Genomic DNA, 26131 nt, shown 5'->3' with positions numbered 1-26131 from the left:
AAAGTAGCAACTAGCAACATATAGCTTACCTTCTCCCTTAATTTATTTTACTATTCTGAGTTATTAAACTCACTGTACATCTCTAATATAGCTGAGAATAAGGAATCGATCTAAGTATATGAAAGGGGAATGTGTCCTAAGTTGTACGTTAATATTTATAATTTTATTATTGTTATGTTATTGAATTTATCCCATCTTTATGTTTCAGACCCCTTCTGCTCACTATATTTCATAGACCTAAGAACAATGTTATCCCTAGAGAGCTTCTTATAAATCCAGATCTACTCAATTGTAGTTTCTCTTTTACAAAATTTCCAAATAATTTATATGTATACGTGCATTGAAGTTTAAGATGCATTGCTTTAGCCCATATACAGTTAGCTATTGCTCTTATGGAAACTAAAAAAATATATAACCTAAACTTTAATTAAATTCCTATTGCATGCATTCTGATTCTGGTTGAACTTGGACGCAGATTTGTTGTAAAGAGCACTAAGGCAACAGTAAACACACACACAAATATTGACTGTGCCATTTAATGGTAGTAAAAATTCATCAAGCTTCTAAATTCTATCTTTTGTCATTTGTAAAATGAATAGCTAGTTAATACCTGTCCTTGTGCCCAGTGGAATTGTTTAAAAGTTCAAGTGAGATGGCACTTTATTAATTTTCAAGGCCTGTACATGTTAGGCTCTATTATACTCTATGAATTTAGATCAGTTGATAGGTAGATTATGAGTAAAAAACTCTTAGGGAGAAAGGCAAGCTGACCATCTCAGGATCTGGCTAATAACTATTTCTTTTTGTTGCCTTATAGAAGAAATAGAAGGTGACTTAGGAAGGCAGTATCCTAAAGAGAATGTAGTTCTTCATAGTTTTAATTTTTTTTGATTTGTGTTGACTTTATGTGGGTGGGCCAACCACTTGCTTTGTAATTCGCTAGTGATGAAAGCATGACTGATAACAACATAAAACAAGACAGTAGGATGAATTTTATTTAGCACTTGCCTTCAGCTTTTCCTAGAGATGCTGCTCAGTTAGTAACTGAATTAAGGTCTGTGGAGATGTCATATGCCCTGGATTTGGCCTGGCAGTGAGGGTTTTATGAGGGATGTCTTCATGGAAGTCAACGGCACAAACTCTGGCTCTTTCTATTACAGATAAAAAGACTTGTGGACCTCACGAATTCCAGTGTAGAAACAACAACTGTATTCCAGATCACTGGCGGTGTGATAGCCAGAATGACTGCAGTGATAATTCAGATGAAGAAAACTGTAGTAAGTAACTCTCTCTTGAGAACATTGTGAGCTTGACAGCATATTCAATAAGCAGGATAGCAATTTTTAGTTCAGTTAAGGTATGAATTTGAACCTATCTGTCCTGCGGCTCACATTTTTATACATGTATTCACATTTGGACAAGAATATTCGGACTAAATTGACCTGAATCTCAAATGGTAGAATTATTGAAATGCTCATACTGGGAGTTATTTTCTTACAGTTATCAGAATTGGTATGAAAGTATCATGAGGTTTAATGCAACCCATTAGTATGCAATGAAGTGAGCCCTTGATGCAAGTTCATACAAAAAGCTGAATGATGTGGAGACAGTACAAAACATATCATTCTTTAGCGGATGGTATTCATTTCATTTCCGTCTCAAATCCTTTTACACTACAAATTTACCCATGAGCATCTTTCAGCGAAATATCATTTATTCTCTCTGGAGTGGTGAACACCATATGTATTCAGGATGCTTTTCTCTGAAAATAGAATAACACTATTATCATCATCTGCCTCCTGCCTTTTTATGTAATAAATTTAAAAGACAATAATTGTCCAACAATTTTATTTTCTAAAAAGTATGGCAGTGTGTAAAATTGTGACAGCATCCTTATATTCTAGCATTAATTTCTGAATATATTTCTTACCAGCACTTTCTCACAGTGCTGTTTAGACAAAGAAAGCAATATAGTCATGTTTTAAAATAAGGTATTAATCAAATTCCATTTATTAAATATTTATATTCCGCTACTTCCAGAAAGTATTTAATAATAACAATAGTGTGTACTCATACATTGGACTAAGAGCATTGGTTTCCCAAGACACAGGAGATGAAATAGAATTGTTACATTAAAGCATAGGAAGATGTTATATGAAAGTATGTAATTAGTAGAATCACAGGCTTAACAAACCACTTGGACACTCTGTTTGCAAAATATCAACTTTCTGAAAATAGTTTTTTAAACTTAATCTGACTGATGTTTAAGAATCAGGTATATTATGTATAAAATCTTTGGATCATTATGATTATGGAATACTCTGATTTGGGGACCTTTTATTATTCCTTCATATCTAGATCTCTCAACTGATCTTATGCTTTAGGAAGGTGAAAAATATTGCAAAGAGTCTTTAGAAGGTTCCAGATTCTTTTAATCAATAGCTTTAAAGTTTAAAAACTTGATATAGGGGGTTTTCAGATACTATCCAGTGATTAACAGAAAGACCTAACAAGGTAAGAGTGGCAGGAGGAGAAGAGCAAATACAAAAAAGAAGCAATTGCATATCCTTTCTGTTTAATTCAGCTTTATTTCAGAGCTGAAATATACAGATGGATACATTTAGTATTAGTTATCAGTAGGATACCGAGAGGAAGTACCTTATGGCTGAAGGATGTTGAGAGCAGGAGAGGGGGAGGAGTGAGAAGGCCACATTGGAAACTTACATCTTTGAAAACCTTTTATTCAAGTGGAGGCTGAAATTGTGAAGAAGTTAAGTTACTGCTGTAACAGGAGAATAAGGGGAAGAAGAATGAAAGGTGGAGATAACCCGTGTCTTAATCTGCTGGGGTTTCCTTTGTGGTTGAGTATGATTTTGCTGGCATCTCCTAAAAGTCATCCTTTCATGCAAGAACACAAGGAGCAGGAACACTGCCTTTCCCTCATCACTGGGGAACCTTAGTGAAAAATCACAACAGCCACAGAACCCTTAAGAAAAACCAAGAGAGTGGCTGCAATATCAAGCATTGCAGTGTAAAATACCAAGTTATGTGTGGTTTTCTTTTGGTTCTCATTAACTCTAAGTATGTGCCCTAAGATAGCAGCATTGAGTAATTTGCAGGGGACAAATGACAATGAACAAGAAGGAAGCATATTATAATTGTGACATGGAAGGGAGAGGGCATACATTGGACCAGTATCAGAACTGGTAACATGGTAAACAGGTAAGGATGTGTAAGAGGAAGAATTGCGAGATCTGGATAATTGGGCAGTGTTTAAAGATACCATCTGAATAGGCCTGAAGAAATGAGAAAGTTCAGACATTGAAAATGCCAGTGGTTCTACATAGACAGAAGCTGAGTTGATGAAGAGAGAGAAAAAAATACAGTATAGCCATATGAGGCACCAAGAGATTGGTCATAGAGAAGTCAGCTTTAGGAAAGATCTGTTCCCACATAAAATGCTATCAAGATATTTCCAATTTCTCACGATCTGTTGAAACTATTATAATTTCATGTATATTTTACAATAAAACTATTAGTACATATATAAATTACTATTTATATATGGTAATCATGACTATATATATGTGACTATATATATCACATCACATATATAAATTTAATTTTAGTAGCTAGACATGATGACAATACACTATACTGTTACCACATTTTCTAAATATCATTAGTCAATGGTATGCATTTTAGTTCACATTTGAGGATTCTTGTTAGTGATTATTAAGTAGAGAAATATGACAGAGATAGTAAATTAGCCTTAGAGTTAAAAAATAATAGCAGCTTTTTTTTTAGCAGCTTTTTTTTTAATGTGACCACATTGCATCAACCAACACTCTCCTGCATTCCACTGCACCACTCATGTCTTTATCACATGCATCTCAGTTCCTGTTTAATATCTGAAGATAGTGTAGGGAGTAGAGCTATTTCTCAGGGTCTAGTGCAGGGCCTGACACACTTATCATATTAGCTATGTATTGTTAAAATCACTTTTGGACTTACTTGTTTATGAATCTGATATAATGAGTTTACTCTTTAAATTGTGTTGGAAACACTCCAGGCATAGATATGAGAAGAGTTTGAAACATAGTGGAGCAATTAACTGCCAGCGATGTTTTAAATCTATTATGCTTTCTACTTTTTTATCTTTATATGGGATAATTAGTCCATTGTCATTTCTTCATCATCTGCTGATGATTTCCCTTGTTAAGTGTTCAGCAGGGACACTCTGCTCCAACAATGATTTAGGCTCTTAAAAACAAGAAAATTTTATTGCTATTGGTGTTACTTTGTCATCTGTATCAAAGGTTTGGAAATGTCTGACAAATCTCAGCATCTATACCATCTTTATCAGAAACAAATATATATGGCATGTATGCCTTCTAAGTAATTGATGTGCAAAATAAATTATTTCACATCTTTGCATTATTAAGAAGTAACTACCAATCCAATAGATTTAAAGGCACCAAATAACTTGATCAACCAGATTAAGGTTTTTGTAGAGAGACAAGCTGTGTCTGCCTTATTTGAATTTCTAGTACTTTCACACTGAATTTATATCAGAAGATTATTTGTATAGCATGTCAGTTATACTAATTGTATTCTAAAAATTCTCCTCAGATGCTTACACCCACATTTATATAACTTTTGAACTTATCATCAAGGGTTTATGATAATATACTCAGAAGAGAATTTGAAGTCTGGAAACCTTTCTGCTCTGCCACTAACTCTATGGCTTTGAAAGTCACTTTATTTTCTAAACTTAGTTTCTTCAATTTTGTGTAAGATGGCTTCCAAAGCTCTTTTCAGTTCTGAGTCTATACATTTTACCTCCTTTATTATCGAAGGAAGTGACTTTTCTCTGCAACTCCCTGTTTTTTTATTATTATTATAGAATCCAGATCAGCCTTCCAAAACATGCCCTGTAAAAGCTTCTTTGTTGTTGATTTGGTACGTTTAGATGAGATTTTTGGAAAACCCTGTTAATTATTCATTCGTGGGTTTCCCTTTCTACTTTTGATCTGGGGACATAGGTAGCATCAGAGAAAGTTAATGTGACAAAAACATTTTGGAGATACTGGAGAAAATTTCCTACTCAAATTTTCTTTTTAAATGCATTATCTTCCAGGTATAATCAAGTTGTTGTTCTCTTTAAAAAGAAAAATGTTAACTGTCATGCCAAGGTCTAAAAATTGGTATTTTACTTTATCCAGAAAAGATCAAAGGTAAGAAACAGTAAGACAATATAATCCCTCAGGACATTTTTTCATAACCAAATTAAATTGTCCTCAAGAGAGAGTTTATTTTTGAGATACCCAGTAGCAGAAGATTCTGAAGCATATAGATGAGAGTTAAAAACAGACTTGCTATCCCATTCCTTGATGACACTTGTATATGTATAAATAATTCATGATTATTATTCAGAAGTGGTTTTGCTGGCATTCTTAAAAGCATCATAGAGCCTCACAGAATTTCATATGCACTGAAAAAACTTTTTCCAACAAATCACTCAGTTCCTCTGAGCCCATATGAGAACAGAATAATTAATAATGTTAGCAAAGTCTCTATAGAATAAGTGTTCTGTGGAATTATTGGGCAAATGCTTTGAAATACTTTCTAACCTTATAACGGTATCATCTCACATCAACAACATCCAGCCCTCCCCTATAGCAAAGTGTATCAAAGTTTGTGAAGTCAATGTTGTTTGGCATACGATGAACACACTTGTATTTAATTAAGATAGAGGCAAGTTAGAATTTTAAAGGAAAAAAATCTTATTCAGATAAGTCCACAAAATTCAGTATTTCTACTGCTTTTAAAAATCTAAGTACAATGTGTTTAAAAAATACTCTCTAATTTTTTTAATGAAAACCATTTTGATTGTTATTTTCCATTATTAAATAAAGCACTTCTTAATTAATTAATTCATTAGTTTTGCTGTAATTTCTTTTCCCTAAGAAGAAAACTGCTTGTCTGCAAACAAGAGGGTGCAATAGTTTCAGTATGGAGGAATGACGAGAGAAAAAGGTTCTCTTTTATTTTTAAGGGAAGTAGATATTACTATCCATGTGCTTTGGACAAGTAACTTGGCTTCTCAGGGCTTTATTGGTAATCTCTGTAAATGTGAACACTTATTATCTCCTCAGTAGTATTATGAGCAATGATATGGCCTCGCAGTAAATAGTACAGGCCCTAGTATCAGACTGTAGGTTCAAGTTCAATAGTAGCTCTTCTGCCTCCAGGGTATTTGGAGAAAGTTCCTTATCCTCTCTGTGCCTCAATTTACTCTCTGACAAAAGGGTCCTATAATAGCACCTACCTTATACAGTTTTTAAAATTAATTGTTGAGTTAATTCAAGCACTTAGCATTAACTTCACCTAGTGCCTAACAACAAATAAGCAATCACCAGCTGGTAGTGATTATTATTGTTATAAATAGTGATATTACTGTTAATACAGATGTTTTAATATTAAAACGTGGTATTTGTAAACATAATACAAAGACAAAAAAAGAAACTGCTATTGTCCTGCTCACCAAATAAAGGAGTGTTGAGAAATGAGAGGGGTCTTCCTGCTAAGTGGCTTTTTCTCATTCCACTGAATAGCATTTTGTCTTATTCATAGCCTTGAAGTTCACGCTGTTGAAGAAAGTAAGTCCCAGAGCAGAACAAAATGCTAATACATATTACCATAGTTCTTCCAGTGGTCTCATGAGGGATCTTTATATAGAAATGTAAGAGCCTTTATGATACCAAGCGTTCATGGTGTTACCCTATAGCTAGAAACCGGGTGTTTGTGTAAAGCAATATTCAAACTCAGGCTGAAATATTCACAACCTTTATGCAGAAAATTAGGCTTCATAGGGCTACTCCTTAAATTAAATTTCTGTTATTCCTTCTTCCCTTGATAAGACTGTTACTGTGTGTGAGCCAGCTGTAAATACAGTTAATGAGTAGAGAAAATAAAAAGGGGTTTTTCATCATGTCAGATATCAGTTCTATTTAGAGAACAAAAAGTAAACAAGAGATGATCTCTAGCCATCATATCGATTACCTGTGGGAAAGAAAAAATTCCTAAAATCCTATTTCATTGTCCAGATAAAACATACTCAATATCAGAGTTAAGCCAAGTAGCAAGTCATACTCTTTGGCCTAAATCCTAGGGGAAGATGGTGAAGCATAATTAAATCAATAACTGGCAAAGTATCTAAAATGTCAGGCAAATTATACGGGGCATTAGCAAACAATTGCATAAACAAAGAGGCAGCTTTTAAAAAGAGAGCCTCCTTCTGTCCCTTCCACTCTTACCCATCCAGTCATGTTCAGTGGTATCTCCCCATGTATGCTTCTTGTTTTGTGAACTCTAGATTTTCTGGAGACAAAATTGAAGAATTAGAAAGTCATTAAAATGCAAAATAGAAGTCAAGAGTCAAAGGCTAGACTTACTACTTAATAAATAAATGGCCCCATGGGTACAGCATCGTAAGATATCTTATTTACTTAAACTAAATACATAAAATGACTCAGAATTCCAACAATTGGAAAAGATTATTTATTATGTAATATGTAGATTTTTATGTCTTTTATTTTACTTTGATTTTTTTCCTGAACTATTGTCTTTTTTCCATTTGTTTCTATAATGCCACTTTCTATTCATGACTTTAAAATAAATTTGAAAAAACATTATAGTATGTCCCATAGATGCTTCATGAAACACTTTTTTTAAACAATATATTGGTTCTGCTTGGCTAACCTCTTTTTTCTTAGTGCTACTTCATGCTATATGTCATATAAATTTAGAATGCAGTTGCATATAGTAGAATAAACCGGTGCTATTTTTCTGTCCCCAGAGCCACAGACCTGCACACTGAAAGATTTTCTCTGTGCCAATGGGGACTGCGTTTCTTCAAGGTTCTGGTGTGATGGAGATTTTGACTGTGCAGATGGCTCCGATGAGGTAGGCAACTTTTCAAAACCAAACAAGAAAGAAAGTTCTTTAGAGTCACATTCATAATTATTATTCAATTCAGTAAGTGTGACATGGACAGCTCTGAAATGCACTTTACTCCTGACACAATAAGATAAGTAGTATTATGTCTAAGTGCTGTGCCACACACATCCAGCACAGGGAATAGCTCTTGTGCTACTATTGACAGTTAATTTTATAGTCTGTTTTACCTCAAGTGGTGAATGGCTGGGTTGGGAATAGGATGTTTGGAAGCCCTATTCCCTATAGCTGATGCCTTTGCCATCTGTGAATTTGTTCATAAATTTGCCTGCAGTATTTATAGTCAGGACTAATATTTTTATGCATTTTAAACAGTTCCTTCTCCCCAGTCTCTTTCTTCAATAGACACAGTCTTATAGACTTCGATGTGGGTCATCAATTTTCATGAAACCACAGGTTCAGCTTTGCTTAGATGATGAATCACAATCCATTTATAATAAGGTCTTTGTACACACAGCTTAAGTGAAAAAGTTTAGAACATCTCTGGATAATTCCATAAACTTAGATTGTGTTAACACTTATAATACTTCATGCAATTTATTATTTATGCATCTATGTATTTGTGTCTCAGCTGTTAATTATTCCGTGAAGCTTTAGAAAAAAGCATATGATACACAGTAATATTTTTTTCTCAATCAAATCTAAAAGGACCTGTAATCCTTTACTTTCCAATATCAGAAATAAATCCAGTAGCAGTCACATTTCATGATTTTCTCCATTAATGATTTTCTATGTTAATATCAGGAACACAGCACTGGTGAAATCAAGCCTAGCCAGTTATAAAAGAAAAAGGTATCTGGTTCTCCATGGCCAGCATGGCTCCTTCTAGGGTACAGTGACTTCCTAGAGCTCTGCTGCTCTGATTGACACACATGGATCTTCCCCTCATGGAAGTCCTCCCATTGACCATAGGTTTGCCTAGAAAGAATCTTCTCTGCTGATCTAGAGGTTTCTGTGTCAACCTTCTTTAATCAGCCACTGATTTCCTGCATCTTTGGGAGACACTGTAGGTCTCTACTATTTATAGGACATGCTCAGACTGGTTCTTTCCCAGTCTTCGGTATTATTAAGATTGAACAATTTTCCATTCTCATACTATGTTGTAAATGTCCCCAGTCACATTCAGGAGCCTAGATTTTGGGAACAAAAATGTATTTCACTTCTCACCTAAAGACCAGGAAACCTAAGCCTTGAGGTTGCAAAGGTCTGCTGACCTAGGAGAAGTTGAAAAATACCACTTATATTCATGGGGCTTTTCACAAACAAGTCAAAACAAAATTTAAATAAAATTCATAGGAGAGCTAAATTAGTATATTGCCCAGCTACATATTTTCTTAGTATCCACTCATTCAAAAATTATCTTAAATGTTTCCCACTTTTTCACATAAACTCATCCATACCATGAAAGTTTGTTTTTTTTTTCTCTTTAGAAAATAGGTTTCACTGGCCCTCTGTAATCTGTGAAACATCAAAAGGTGGGGATATACTGCTTAAGGCATATGATTTCATCTTCCACGTTATTCAGTAGATATCCAAGGTATATATCCAGACATACATTTCTTTTTCAAAATCTTATTCAAGTGAAAGTAGACATTCTTATTAACATCATTTTTCTCATGTCTTAAGTTCATGGATGTAGTTCTTTGATGGCTGAACAGAACTCCATTACCCAGACGTTTTCATGATATTACCCCAGGGAATCAAAATAACTTTCTTAAAGGTGGTCTTCCTTTACATCTACAGCCACCTAGTATAGTCTATGAGTAATGAAGTGTCTAACACTACAGGCAGTTGATTCTTCTCTTCTTTCTAAGGATTAGAATGACAAGTTGTATTAAGAAACAAGCAAACAGATGAACTGAACAAATGGCTAGAAAGCCAAATTACATACAGGATACTCTCATCTTGGGAATAAAAGATAAAATTGTGAGGCTTTGTAAGGATGTTAACTGATAATATAATTAACTTGTTAATATCGAGCTGAAATAATGATTTAAAAAAAGAGGGGGGAACACCTGGGTGGCTCATGATTTAGCGCTTGCCTTCAGCCTAGGGTGTGATACTGGAGTCCCGGGATTGAGTTCCACATCAGGCTCCCTGCATGGAGCCTGCTTCTCACTCTGCCTGTGTCTCTGCCTCTCTCTCTGTGTATCTCATGAATAAATAAATAAGATCTTTAAAAACAGAAGCCTGGATCAGTATAATTGTGTATCACATTAGTGGCACAGAAGAATTATTTAAAGTGACTTTAAAATACAGTATTTGGTCTCTGCATCAAGTATAATGCATTGTAAGGACACAGAGAAATGCAAATGAATCTTAAAATTGTTAATAATATTGTTCATACACTTGTTAATAATATTGGTTTTGCTAAAAAAATAAAATAAAATATCAGTTTTGCTAATTTGAAACTCGTATATATCGAGAGAAGAATAGGTTAGATGCTTAGTTATTTTCATACTATTCATAACTCATAATATTTAAGTAAAAGAAAAGAGATACAAATGTGGGAACAAAAAATAAATAAAAATTCTGTAATATTAAATTCCTAAGTATCAATAAGAGATTTATCTTTCCTTTTCTAAAAATATATAATTCTTAGCTCTGTCACTGAAAAATTCTAAAACTGATTACATCTCAGCATTATAGGCTATCTCTAACATTGACATAGTGGTTTCTAAATACCATTTCCAATTAAAAGAAACAGAACTCCTGTGAAAAATGTCCATTTCTAGGTTTGAGAAAGGAAATTGACAAAATGAGCCACTAACATCTTGTGAAGCCAGAACAACGCTATTAGTATAGTGTCCAGAATACATAGGATCTAATTGAAGGAGTTTCTACTAATAAAAGGGACAATTTGGATATCAGAAAAAAAAGAAAAAATGTGATGTATTGAAATACAATAAATGTATAAAAATATATGTGTTTATAGTAATGCTTTTTAAAAATGAAAAGCTCATCAGTCACTAGATGTTACAAAGGTATCCTTTTTTAGGATTCAATCAGCCAAATTTAGAATGTGAGGCATTCAAAAGAACAAATGACCTAGTGTCTTCAAGTAGACATTAAGACAAAAAACTAGGAGAATGGGAAATAGTTATTTAAGGAGACTCAAGCCAAATTCAAAGTGCAAACTTCTTTTAGATCCTTATTTTACCAAATAATATCTTGATATAGTTTTAAAAATGAAAACACTTTGAATATTGATTGGGAATAACTTTATACTAAGGAATTTTGGCAAATTTTGTGATATTGTCAATGTTCCAATACTATTGTTGCTCTGTTAAATAATCTGGACTATATATAAATGTGTTGGAGGAGGGTACATGAAACATGTGAAGTATTGATCATTAAAACAAGCATGATGGGCACATGGGATTCATTATACTTTCTGTATGCTTTTAAGAGTCTAAAATAAATAGCCTACAAATATAGACATACATACACAATCATCAATTGTAATTTATCTTAGATTGAAACCTTCTGATAGAAAAAATATCGAGAAGTACAATCTATGTTGCTGACAGTACTGATCACCGGTGCCATCCATTGAGCTATTTTATTTGAATTGCTTTGCTCTGAGACAATCACTCATTAGTTCTACAAATACATACTGAGCAGTTATTTAAATCATGCCACAGTATTAGATATTTGGTTCACAGACACACACGATCACTAACCTTACAGACGTGATCCCTATTCTACTGGAACTGAAGTACATGGAATTTTAATTTATATTCCTTGTGTTCTACATTTGCCATTCCATTCATTGATTCATTCACTTATTCATTCCATTGGCAGTTTTTATTGAATGCTTACTATGTCCCAGCTACAATATTGAACATGGCAGGGAAGGTGGTGGATAAAATGTATGAAATCCCTTTCTCACGATCAGTTCATGGATTGTTTCTCCGATGTCTTGTACATTTATCACAACATAGCTTACACCTCAGATATAGTACATTTCTACTTACCCTTACACATGGAAAGCCTTTCCTTAGCTAATTCCATTTCTGTTTGAACTTCCTCTATGAAGTCTTTCCTAAAAGCCTTGAGAAACCATATGTTTAAAATTATATTAATTTCTTTTCACAAGTAATGCATTTTATTACAATTATTGGTCCAGGTGCTGGTCTTTCCTTAGTCTATGAGTTCATGAAATATAGGGAATAAATCTTAATTTTCTTTGGATTCTTATTTTTTTTCTAGAGTTTTTTTTTTAAGATTTTATTTATGAGAAAGAGAGAGAGAGAGAGAGAGAGAGAGAGGCAGAGGGAGAAGCAGGCTCCATGCAGGGAGCCCGACTTGGGACTCTATCCCAGGTTTCCAGGATCATGCCCTGGGCTGAAGGCAGTTCTAAACTGCTGAGCCACCCAGGATGCCCTTCTTTGGATTCTTATTTAAGAAGCTCTGGTGACTGGCAAATCCTCAATACTTGAGAAAAGAAGGGAAGAAGAAAGGCAGAAAGAAGAAAATAAATTATATTGCAGGCAGTCTAATTAAACTACCACTAGGAAAGAGAAAATTACAGGAATTTAGAAAGTAAACTCTCTTTCTTTACATGGGGATCACACTGGGAAGAAACAAGGAGTAATAGTTCAACATGCTTCACTTACTGAGAGTTTCATAAGCTGTGAGGGCTACACATTTTGTGAAAGGAACAGACAAGAACATTTTGGCAAGAATAGAAAGTACTTAAGCAAGACAGCAAGACATTTCACTGGAGCATCCTGTACCAACCAGACTGGTCAGACACGGGGAAGGTAAATTTCTAGTGGATCCCTTTTATTGATCTCATATGAAGAATTGAAAGCTCCCCTAAGATGTATCTACTGTCTTGTTTGACTTCCAAGTAAAATCTGTATGCAGGCTAGCAGAAGTGACAATTGTGACAGTTCATTTCATAGTCCTTTAGCAGCAAATGTTGGAAGAGAGGTGAAGGATTATAAACAGCAACTATGAAGGGACAGGTACTGAGGAAAAAAGGCATGAGGAAAAGGGGAAAGGAAAGACATATGGGGAAGTTTTGCTGACACAAAATAGATTTACCTTCAGGTTCTTTGTTTCACATTCATCCTGCCACTCCATCCCCAATGAACTGAATGTACTTGCTTAGAAATAATTTTTTAACCCTTTATATCCCCCCTCGTCTTCATTGTCACCTATAATTATTAAAATTACGTTACCCCCTAACTGTCTGTTGGAAAATGATCCCCTCAGAGCAATTGATATGATCTATATTCTTTTCTTATTTTTCTCTTTTATTATGACTCACAAAGACCAATGAAAATAGAATATTGTTACAGTTTTGCTCTATGACTGTGGACTTAAGTGACCATCTGAGTTTCTTGTATGTGGCAGTCATGGTTTCTACACTTCTAGGTCTCTATTCATAAGGCTTCTAGCTGTCTTTTGGCCTTGTAGATATTTGTCTAAAACTTCAACGTTGACTGTATTATGTGATTTTTGACAGAGAAATTGTGAAACAAGTTGTTCCAAAGATCAGTTCCAGTGTTCCAATGGTCAGTGTATATCAGCAAAATGGAAATGTGATGGCCATGAAGATTGTAAATATGGAGAAGATGAGAAACACTGTGAGCCAGGTAAAATGATTGAGGTGATAGTTAATTGAGTGGATATTTTAACTAGGTGTAATTTCGCTGTAGGCAATAATGAACGAAAATAGTGGCAAGTGCACATGAACGTTTGCTATGTCAGAAATAAAATTTGGAAGTATTTATAGATGAATTAATTGGTGTGTCCTTCATATGTTTTGAAAGTGTTTGGGCAGGTAAGATTATTACTATGTTGGGGATCCAAGCATTACTCCTCAAAATTAGATTTTCCAGTTTCTGTGTCTTTCCACACCATTTGGAATTGTTTTCCCAAGATGGCAAAATGAAATATGTTGAAAGTATTATAAGTGCAATAAAAGTCAGGTTTTCAGTTATGGAAATAAAGTCATAAAACAGAATGCAGTTGTTTCAACAGGATACCAACTGAAAAAAAGTATAAGTGTATTATTTCTATTTGCATCTTTGTCTAAAATCAAAATAAAATTAGTAAGCAAGACCAGAGTACAGGAAATAACACCCAATTCAAAATACATTTTTATCCCTTAAATATAGCTTTGTAAATATGCTCATTAAAACTTAATTTTTTATACCTTAGGTATTTTAATAGCAGTATCTCACAGAAAAAAAATTACTGGAAGAAAATTATACTATAACCTATGTATAACCACAAAAGCATTACTTTGAGAGCCCAGGTGAGAGTAGCAGATACGGGACCCACATGTTGCTATGTCCCAGTACAATGTCCATGGTCCATATTGCTAATTGATCACATCTTTTTACTTACTGAATTTGGTCCTCAGAATCCATATAAGTACAGATCTCTAGGCAAACACTGCCAATTAAAAGGAACTAAAACTCTAGGAAAAAGCTTTTTTAGCATCCTCGGAGTAAACAATTGAGACCATAAAGTCATTTTATAAGTACATTTGGCTGCCTCGCTGTCTAACGTAAAGCCAAGAACCCCAGAGATTTGAGTGCAAGCCTAGCAAACTCAAACTTGTAGACAAAGGCAACAATCATAATTACTAAGTCGATTAATTAGATTTGGTACTGATAGTAATTTAAATATCCATGTTATTATTATTTTCTATGTCATAAAAGAATACTTTCTATAGCCTCAGCTAATTATGCATATATTCATGTTTAAGACCCTAAAACAAAAATACTTCTCAGAACTTATGCAAATATGACATTTATGTCAACAGAGCCAGCAAGATATCATGGGGTCTATGAGAACATGCCAAGATTTCTACTTTTAGCTTTATATGATGCATATATAAATTAACTTTCCCAAGGGTCACTAAATCCCATTATAATTTTAAAAATAATTTGAGGCCTTTATATTTAAATAATTTAAAGTTATGGAAATTCATTTAACTCTTCAAAATTAAAGAGATAGAGGATATTTAGGTTTTTTCCTTTCTTTAGTAAGTTGAACACTTACTGAACAGGCTATTACATCATTAAACTATATTTAATGAAATGCAGTAATATTGTGAGACACATTTTAAATAAATGTTTAATATCAGATTTTGAATATAGTTTAAATAACCTATTTTTCAATTCAGCTTCTCCTACTTGCTCATCAAGTGAATATATATGTGCCAGCCGAGGATGTATTTCAGCATCTTTGAAATGTAATGGAGAATATGATTGTGCTGATGGTTCAGATGAGGTAAAATCTATCATTTGATTAAAATCTCTGAATTACAGGAATTAGGTTCGGGAAAGCAAATGTAATAAAAATAGACAGATTCTTTATTCTTGGACTGCTAAAAAATATTAGGACAAGTACACTGAATACAGTAATTGCAGCAAATACCTGAATCTGCATGCTGTTCATATACTAAACCCCACTGTCATTTGTAGAGGTTGTGTTCATTAAGTCAAAATAAAAGAAAGCCCACAGTGTAATAAATCTCCAATATTGTCAGCTCCATGTTTATTTTGCCTTTGACTATGTCATTATCATTAATGAAAACTGCAGTGCCCATTTGTATTCGAACAGATGGACTGTGTGACTGAATGTAAGGAAGATCAGTTTCGATGCAGGAATAAAGCCCACTGTATTCCAATTAGATGGCTCTGTGATGGCATTCATGACTGTGTGGATGGCAGTGATGAAGACAACTGTGACAGAGGTAAGTTACTGTGTGTGTGTGTGTGTGCGCACCCGCACACACACACGGGTGCGCATGCCAGGGAATAAGAGAATGACAGTTAAGATGTTGTGCAGAATCAAAAGTGTGTTAGAGGCAGATGATAGGATGATTCTCTTTACCCATTCTTGTTTCATTGCACAACATTCTGTTCTGAATAAGCAAAATCTGCCTAATTTCAGGCAGTAAATATCGATCTTCATATGACAAAGGCAATCAAAGTGGAGGTGTTTATTGTGTCCTACCATGTTCTCAGATAGGATGCTGGGTCAGGGATAGGGTCTAGAGAAGGGTGCAGGGAATATAACCACTATAACCATTACTACAAAACTAGTTTTGGTGTATGTTTTCTCTTCCACACTGTTTGTCTTACTATGAAAGAATGATAACATATGGCACACTATATTGCACATACTAAGTTGCTAGATCATATATAGGTTGCAGGTTGTGTCCCGAATTTCCTTTTTGCCATATGGCTGAGAAAATGACCTACAATTTTTCTCTGTCTGGAAGACAACTTTCAATTTTGTAGCACATTATTTTCTAGCTATGTGGAAATATTTCCTGGCAGATAACAACTTTTTAATTGTAATTCACTACATTAAAAGCAGCAGTTGTTACTACTTTAGAGCTAATGAGATGAAAGCGAAGAAATTGTGGAGCAAAGCTTTGAATGATCACAAATTCCATAACTCTTATTACTTTTGTAATGTTAAATATGTTGTTTAAATGCAAAATTTCTTTTAAGCTGGTCACAAAAGTCTCTCAATGGACTTTCCATTTCAGTATATTTGGAATATCCTCAACAGAGATGATACTAGATACTGAGTATGTTGCAGTGCATTTGAAAATGTATTCAGGGTTTATACGGTGTAAATATACCTTTGAAATGACATGGAAGGAGCTGGAATGTCATCCATATCAATATCATATTCATATCTCAAGTTTCTTTAATACTAAAGACTGTACATGCTATCTTTTTATTGTCTTCAGACAGAGTTGTTAAATGGCAGTATGTTTTCTGGCATGAATTTTGATTATTGTCAGAATTAGGGCATTTTAGAACTGAACATTGCAGTAGTTGAAAGAAAGGGGCACCTCAATGCTAGATATCATATTGTTAGTCTTACATGGTGAGTATCAACTCACCTTGGTGGATTCACCAAAGACTTGCCTTTTTCCATATTTTAGAGTTTGTTGCTTGGTCTCAGCTTCATACTATTAGGTTTCTAAGAAGTCAGGCAAAGAAAGACAAATACTCATGTGGAATTTAAGAAACAAAACAAAACAAAATAAAAAACAACAACCACAAAAGAAACAAAACAAACAAACTAAGGGGAAAAAAAGAGAGGCAAATCAAGAAACAGACTCTTAACTAGAGAGAACAAATTGATGGTTATCAGAGGGGAGGTGGGTGAGGGGGTGGGTGAAATAGGTGATGGGGATTAATGAAGGCACTTGTGATGAGCACCCGCTGTCATATGGAAGTGATGAATCACTACATTGTACACCTAGAACTAATATTACACTGTATGCCAACTAACTGGAATTTAAATAAAAACAAAAAAAAAGAAAGAAAAAGGTAAAATACTTCTAAAATATTTACTTCTGTAAATATCTAGTCACTCAAAAATAACCTCCATGTTGTTTAATACTAGATCAAACCTTTATGATTTACTATGACCTTCATCCCAAACCTGATAAAGAATTGTAATATTCAGCAGAAGGAATCCTAGTTCTCATTTGGAATCTGCAGTGCTTTATATAGAGCCGTAAAAGGTTAGACTTCCCTAATAGCTCTTTCTACTTTTGGATAAGTTCTCACATTCACAATCTATAATTGGTCACCTTAGAGACTGTAAACTTTGTAGACCTTCTGGCACCGAAAGTTCTTAAATTCAGTCATATTCTAAGACTTCAGGACAATTAAATTACTCATCTTTTTCCATTTTCTAGCTAATGAGCTCCATCCTCTCAATTTCAGTCTGTCTTCCTCTCATTGCTTCTTGCCTGGGCTCATGTATTACCATGTAATTGGACTCTAATACATTCTACTCACTGCTGCCTGGTTCAGCTTATTGAAGCGTAGCTCTGATTATGTCAATGTTTGCTCGAAGCTCTTCCTTCCTGGTTACGTACAAATATGGCCGTCAGGGTTACAAGAGAATGATCCTATTTTACTTCCTACCTGTATACTCTATTACTTCTCCTTATGGATCATATATCCTAGCCAAACTGAAGAATAAGCCTTGCAACAGTTTTCATGCTTTTCAACATCTTTCATGATCCCTCTGCTATTTTTTCCATCTCAATACCTTTGCCAATGAAAATTATATCTATCCTTTAGTCCACTAGGTTGCTACTGTCTTCAGTCAAATTGCCATCTCTTAAGGTGTTTCCCTAGCAACTCTTGATTGCATTCTTGTTGTCATATTCTTCCTTCTTTATAATTACTTCTGTATTAAGTTGACTAAGTTTCCCCTGTTGGAATGCAAGCTTCTTGATATAAAAAATTAGGTACGCAAACAGAATGAAGAAATGCATCCCAGGCAGTGGGATCATTATGCACAAAGTCTCAGAGGTGAGACAAAGTTTAAGTCTTTTAGGAACTATAAGTAATTGAAGATTCATGCTATGGAATTTGGTTTTAATATCAAGCATAATGAGAAGCTTCCCAAGCTTTTAAGGAGTCTTCAAATATTATTTCAAAGGGAGAGAGTGGTAGACTTTGTACTATGTAATAGCACAGAGAATTTAATGAAGTGAGATTCAAGAGATCTAGTGTCCTGTCTTACTTCTAGGAACCATTCTGTGCCCATTTTTCATATTATCAAATCCAACCACAGTGAAAAGTCTCTCAGAGTCATAAGAATATCTGGAAAGTAAGTATATGTGTGTGTGTGTATATAAGGTCAATCCTGTCAGGATTTATCAATTTAAAAAAAAAATAAATTCCGTAAGAAATGTTTGTTTGAACAAAGAATTCCAGGTTAAAAATCAAACCTCTTTATAGTTAAAAAGACAGAACATTATAGCATTTGAAATCTGAGTTTTCTTTTAGATTTAAAATGGGTCTATTTAGAGTTTAAGCTTGGGGATCCCTGGGTGGCCCAGCGGTTTAGTACCTGCCTTTGGCCCAGGGCATGATCCTGGAGTCCCTGGATCGAGTCCCACATCAGGCTCCTGCAGGGAGCCTGTGTCTCTGCCTCTCTCTTTCTCTCTCTGTCTCTCATGAATAAATAAATAAAATCTTTAAAAAAAATGAAATAAAATAAAATTTAAGCTTACTGATTAAAAAAGAGTGGAGGGCCTTTAACTGAATCATTTACAAATGTGTCAAAGCTCCTCATCTCAATATTCATGTTTCTAACTTTTCTTCGGTTTCTTTTTGCCAGGTAAATTCCAGTGAATTATCTTGGTGGTTAAAGTATTTGGTCCTATATGGCTGTACCTTAACACATAATCAAGTTCAGAATTCTAGTATTTAACTTACTTCCAGCAAGTGGTTTAGGTATTGGATAAATGTCCTTCAAGGCACTGAGGAAATGGAAGGCCAGAATAAATATCTCTCCTGTTAAATCTCACTTCATTCATCCCAAATCTGGACACATGAACTAAGTGTTAGGGTCTGGAAGGCAGTAGGCATGCAGGAACATTTTCCAAATGAATCCACTTTTTACTTTACTTTAAAAAGACGAACCCCCAAATACTGTGGAATTAAAACAGCATTCATATTTTTAAAGGTAAAACTTGATGCCTCAAGGAAACTTGATGTTTGTCTTCACTCCCAAACCTTATTCCCCTAGCAATTTCGGTAGGAAAGATTGAGAATTATTCTTTTTATTTTTTTGAGAATTATTATTTTAATAATCATCGGCTCACAAATGTGTTAACTACTAATTAAAATTATAAAATATTATCATATATTAAACATTCTATCCACCCAAATTAAAATGGGAACTCTAGATGCTTATTTTTTGTGATTACGGCCTGTCCAGATTTCAATCAATCTGACAGAAGCTCAGTTATATTTAAACATAGGTTATTGTTTATAAATATGTGTGTGTATACATGTACACACTTTTATATTTTTCTAATCATCTGTTGAGCTGATTAAGAACATGACTAATGACTAGGAAACTGGAATTTTGATCTGGCTAATCTCTTTAAATTATACCTTTTTTTTGTTGCTTATGTGTGCCTCATGCCATTTCAAAAATAAGCATTTTATGTTAGACTCAAGATGTCATGGTAGGCCCATGATATTTTTTTTTTTTAATGAAAATTCTTCATGATACAATAGGAAGCCTTCAGTAAGTTATCTTAAAACGTTTGTCTTACTGTTGTGATTGTGATTTCATTTATATTTATCTTCTTCTTAATTAAAATAGTAATAGGCCCAACACTCTTAAACGGGGCTAATTATAATGTTATCCAATGTGATACCTTTGGGAACTCATTTTTTTTCCCCTTTTAACAAAACTGATGGGCTACAATTAAAATTTTCTGTAGTAATCAGAGGATGTCAAGAGTTCACAAATATTGTTTGAATATAATCCGTTGTAAAATGGAACATGCAATAATGAGGTTTAGTCATGAGGATTTTTACTCTGAAAGAATGTAACTTTCATATTCTATGAATTTTGATACTGAATTAGGCAACACTCACCTCCTATCAATATTCATATCTCAAGTTTCTTTAATACTAAAGACTGTACATGTTATCTTTTTATTGTCTTCAGACAGAGTTGTTAAATGGCAGTATATTTTCTGGCATGAATTTTGATAATTGAAATTATTGTCAGAATTAGGGCATTTTAGAACTAAACATTGCAGAGGTTGAAAGAAAGGGGCACCTCAATGCCAGATATTATATTGTTAGTCTTACATGGTGAGTATCAACTCACCTTGGTGGATTCACCAAAGACTTGCCTTTTTCCATATTTTAGAGTTTGTTGCTTGGTCTCAGCTTCAACTATTAGGTTTCTAAGCAATTGACCTATATTTCCCTAATCATCTCTCCCTACCATTAACCCTATCAGGTTTTTAAAAAGTTGAATTTCTTCCTCACCTTTTACTTCACAAAATTAATAAAAAATCTTGAGGTTTATTCAACATCTGGTCACCAAATTAGCAAATCTACCGATGGCTGTGCCTCGCCTAACCTCCCCTCGCCCCTTACTTCTTTAAATGGAAGATTTGTTGCACCTCCAATCTAAGGATAATCCCTTTATTTTACTTTAGATCTTAAATCCTTCACACTTTCTGGATTTTCAAGGAATTTGTTGTACCAATGACCTTTACTCTCTTCTGTATCCTCAAGCTTACTCTGTCTATTGAATTATTCTCAGAAGCTCTTAAGGATATCAGATATCTGTTTTACTCCATACAAATAATCGGTCTCTCTTAGACACCTAACTTCCTCCTTTCTTCCTTCCCTTTAAGGCCAAACTCCTGGAAAGGGATGAAAGATTACAGTCACTACTACTTTTTCATCTAATAATAACCAACTACAAACATTTCACTAAATCTACCACCACTTCACTGAACCTCCTCTCTTAGCATTATATAAATGTGCTAACTACTACCTTCTTGTTGGACCACTTTTCAGGTATTTCTCCAACCACTCTGGCTAATGTTCTGTCCTTTTGCAGCCTCCGTTTTATCTCTCCAATCTTAAATGCTGATTTCCTCTGTTTTGTTCTAAGTTTCAAATAACAACTGCACTCTGATCATTTCCAGCTACATATTTACAGGTCAGAACCTATCCTATATTTTAGATACATTTATCTACTATCCTATTAAATATCATTACGTGGTTGTCTTACAAGTACCTTAAAAGAATTGTGTCATTATTTCTGCTAATATTGCTCCTTCTGATGTATTCCTTTATTTTTGAACAATACCAATATTTACCAAATTGTCCAAAAAAAAAAAAAATAACTGAGTACTATGTTTGACTCCTCACTCCCCTTCCACTTCATCTTTTTAGCCATGAGATCCTGAGGGTTCTACCTCCTGGAGCACCTCCCAAAGCACTTTCAAATGTAGCTACTCTAAATCAAATACCAGCAATTCTCTTCTGCATTGCTGCAACCCCTCTTCAAATTGTCTTTTCCCTCCTCCAGACTACTTGGCTTCACTCTTGCTATCTTGCTATCTTCATTTCCAAGTTCTCCATACTCTTGCTAATGTTATCATGTTAAAATCTAAATCTCATTCTGTCATTTGCTAAGTTAAATCTTTGCTACTCTACCTAAATTATTGAAGATTTGTCTGCAAGTCAGAACTCAACAAGATGAGCTGTTTGACCCTAACCTAGACTTATTATTGCCTCCAAAGTGCATCCACAAAATGAACAATGCTTCCTTCTGGGATTTTCTAGTCTCACAAGGATGAGCACTATCACTCCCTAGCCCCATGTTTAAATATATATACACTTTAAATATTTAATACCTTCAGTCATCAAATCTAATATAGAAACAATATTTATTATTTTATGTATGAGGTTTAAATAAGTAGTGAAATTCTCTGAGAGCCATCTTATTTATTTTAATCCTGAATTCCCATCAAGTACTTTGTGTTGTTTTCCCAGGTACTGCTTGTAAATATAACCTTATAAATCACTTTAAGCATGCCTCTCTTGTAACATAGGAAGACATTAAGTCCCAGAGAAATTAATAGACTTGTCCAGAGCAAGACAAAGGAAGTTCCTAATCCTAGAACCATTGCAGTTTCCACTATATATTATTGCATATCTAGATACATAACCAAAGTTTATTAGTATTTTGGTTCCATACACTTAATTTTAAGTGGAAGCATAGCCTTATATTCTTGATGTTTTCTATTTAATTGTGAAAGGAGAAAAAATGCAAACATTTGTAAAATACACAAAAAACCAGGGACACTATTGTAGTTTTTATAAGGATGACTGTAATATCTCACCACATCACCAACTTCTAATTCTGTTATAAATTAACTGATTCTCTGTGATTGCAAAACACTTTCTATTGGTTGTTCTGTCTTCAGCAATTCAGTTTTTTTGTTTCCAGATACAGCTGAATTTTGTAACAGTTTTGAAAGGATTTTTTCTTTCCAGAACAACACAACTTTTATAATGAAAATTAGTACTACTTAAAATTAAATTTATTTATAGTAAAATAAAAATCATGTAAAATGGAAGATAATTTATATTTGAGAAAACTTTCTTCTATAATCTTATTGGTATTTTCTTTAAAAATATATGTCTGCATAATATCAGATTGTTTTGAAAAGTAAAACATGAGTAACTTAAAAAAATAGTTTGGATACTGCTTGTCCCAGTACTGTATAGGAAAATAATATAAGGAAGTGAGAAATAAATACTGTGCTAAGAATTAGAGGAATGTGTCCTGCTGACCAGCACTAATTATGCTACATCTCTATGTCTCTTTTTCTTTTTCTTTTTTTTTTTTAATAAAGGAGGAAATATATGTAGAGCAGATGAGTTTCTCTGCAATAATTCCCTTTGCAAACTCCATTTCTGGGTGTGTGATGGAGAAGATGACTGTGGAGACAACTCTGATGAAGCCCCTGATATGTGTGGTATGGCACGTCACATGGATCTAGATTATATTCTCATTTCCAGATCTAATGTACTGGCATGAATCAGTGAAGTGGTGAGACAAACCACAGAGTCTACCTTCCTGAGGTTAGGTAGTTACATATACAGCTTTTGTTCAGGTAATAGGAGATTACTCTGTTCAAAGTTGATGACTTTACAGAAAATCCCCCTAAATCTGAACTTGTACATGTCAACACTATTCAAAAGATAGTTTATAGCCTGTCTGGAGGATTTAGAGTAGCTGAATTTTTGAATTATATAAGGTTCATATAAGGACTTTGGCTCTGTATCAAATTAGTCACTTAGACTAAAAAAAATTTTTTTTGGATGGATAAATACATGGAAAAAAATGTGAATAATAAAATCAAGTAGTTCCAAAAGTTACCCACTACTGAGACCAATGTTGTTCAGAGAAGGGATATATATGAGATAATATGTAAATATATTGATATATTTTAATATGTAAACATATAGATTTATTTTAATATATGAGTAATATTAATATACTTAAATATATATCATTTATTCATATATGTTCTACATTATAATTATAAATATGTTAATATATTTATATGTATTTAGACTAAGCAGAGAACTTAAATTAGGAGTTATATAACATTTCAGTCTGAAAATCTTAACAAAAGCTAGTGTTTCTTCAAATTCAGGTTACTCAACTGATAATTGTCAGGAATGTACTTATGCAACCAGCAACTATAAATATCCAATTTTATACCACCAAAGGAAAGGATTTCTTATACCTAGCAAACATTTTTAGTCCTTTCTTCACATTCTTTGCATCTAATCTCCATAAAAAATGTATTTCACCTCTAAATTAAAGATATTTTAATTATTAATTATTTAATTATTTGGAAATAATTAAGTAGCACATCAGATGAATGAAAGAAAACATAGCATGAGTGTATATCCTTAAGTTATCTGTTCTATTTGGTGGACCAAGTTAAACCAATATTTTTTGATAGATGATGACATTGACTACTGACATTACAATTGAATAAAAAACAAAGAGGCAGTCTTATTTTTAAAAGGATTTAAAACTTAAAAATGAAAGTCTTTGGAGAATGTCCTCTGCAGGTACAACTAATGAAGCTTCAGTTTTAGTTCTACATAATCTTATACAATGGGTTTATACCAGAGATTATGTTGTTTCTGAATTATAATAGAAAAATATGCACACACACATACATAATTTATAAAAATAATGGGTTCTGGCCATGTAGGTGAAAGGGATGGGTGGAGGGAAGGTGGAAGACATAATGTTGTAGGCAAGATGTAGACAACCCTGAGGCAGAGCACACCGTAGCTTCCTGGAGGACTGAAAGATCCATGAGCTTGGAGAATACAGAACAAAGTAGATGCTGGTTTAGGATGAAACTGAAGAGACAGAAGAGTCTGGAACCTTGTGAGTCTTCATAAGGATTTTTAGATTTAGCCTAAAAGTAATTAATAAATCCAAAAAGTTTTGGGTTACCTGGGTGGCTCAGTCAGTTAAGCATCCAGCTGTTGATTTCAGCTCAGATAGTGATTTCAGGGTTATGAGATCAAGCCCCGTGTTGAACTCCACACTGGACATGGAGCCTGCTTAAGATTCTCTCTTCCCATCTCCCTCTGCTCCTCTCCTCAACCTCCCTCTCTAAAAGTAAGTAAGTAAATAATAAAATATCAAAAATATTAAAAAATAAAAGAATACTAAAAAGTTTTAAGTACAATAGGCATATAGTTATATTTATATTTTATATATATATAGGATTGAAAGGGGCAAGGCTAGGTAAGATAATTGCTGTACTCTAGACAAACTATGCTAGTAGCTTGGGTTAAAATACTGGTATCACATGATGGGAAATATACACAGATTTGAAGGTGATTTAAAAACCAAAATAAATTGGATTAAGCAATAGATTAGATACATGGGACAAGGAAGAGGAAGTTATTCAGTATAATTTGTAGGGTGTTTGTGCTTTCACAGTTGAATACATAGGTAACATAGGAAGAGGAACAGTGTTGAAAGTAAAGATTAAAAGCCTGGTTTGAGATATACTTGAGGAAACATTCAAGTACAGATTTCATGTAGGCTCTGTTTGATTCTAAAGCTTGAAGAGCTGATCTAGAATTATAAATGTGCAAGTCAGAATAAAATGGAGTAATGAATACTACGGAATTTGTAAGATTTAGACTGAGTGAGAGTAAGATATAAGAGAAGTGACTTAGGATAGAATATTGAGGGCTACCAAACATCTAAATAAATATGAGCAGCAGGAAAAGACTCAGGTGAGTGACCACAAAATAATTTGGAAAAAAAAAGTAGGAAGAGAAATACCAAAGTAATGAAATGTATCAAGAAAGATGGAATGGTTCCTGAAAAGTAAGGGAAAAATTATTTTCAGAGCATATGAAAAATTAGTTTTAGATAAGGGTAGTAAGCCCTTTTCTGTTATTAAAAATTTTAACATGAATTAATTTATTGATGCCAGATGTCCCCTAAATATTACTATATATAGATATAAATGATTTCTAACCTTCTAGGATATTTGGTGGCTTAGGTGAATTAGAGTTAAAGGTCATTGGGTATGAAAAACTCAAGGAGCTAAGAGGTACAGGTATTGATTGGCTGGTTTGTTAAAGGGGAGTGTTGATCAGTCATCTAGGATGTTGAAATGAATTTGGATGGAGGGTTTTAATGATGAAGGAAAGTCTACAGTCTTTAATAAACTTGGGAAGGGATGATGTTTACAAGGTTGATGAGAAAATAGCAA

General features: G+C 33.8%; 1 protein-coding gene across 1 annotated transcript in view; it reads left to right on the top strand.

Annotated features, from left to right (window-relative positions):
* LOC129495604 (low-density lipoprotein receptor-related protein 1B) overlaps positions 1 to 26131 on the top strand; it is a 1831349-nt gene that overhangs the window by 1686631 nt on the left and 118587 nt on the right. Inside the window, exons 67-72 of the mRNA XM_055303278.1 lie at positions 1161 to 1277; positions 7862 to 7968; positions 13496 to 13625; positions 15167 to 15273; positions 15607 to 15739; positions 23219 to 23341. Of these exons, the coding sequence (XP_055159253.1) occupies positions 1161 to 1277; positions 7862 to 7968; positions 13496 to 13625; positions 15167 to 15273; positions 15607 to 15739; positions 23219 to 23341 (717 nt within the window). The remainder of the gene's footprint in view (positions 1 to 1160; positions 1278 to 7861; positions 7969 to 13495; positions 13626 to 15166; positions 15274 to 15606; positions 15740 to 23218; positions 23342 to 26131) is intronic.

This window comes from Nyctereutes procyonoides, unplaced genomic scaffold (genome assembly GCF_905146905.1).
Source record: "Nyctereutes procyonoides isolate TBG_1078 unplaced genomic scaffold, NYPRO_anot_genome, whole genome shotgun sequence".
Lineage (NCBI taxonomy): Eukaryota > Metazoa > Chordata > Mammalia > Carnivora > Canidae > Nyctereutes > Nyctereutes procyonoides.
This window is presented reverse-complemented; position numbering and strand designations above follow the sequence as displayed.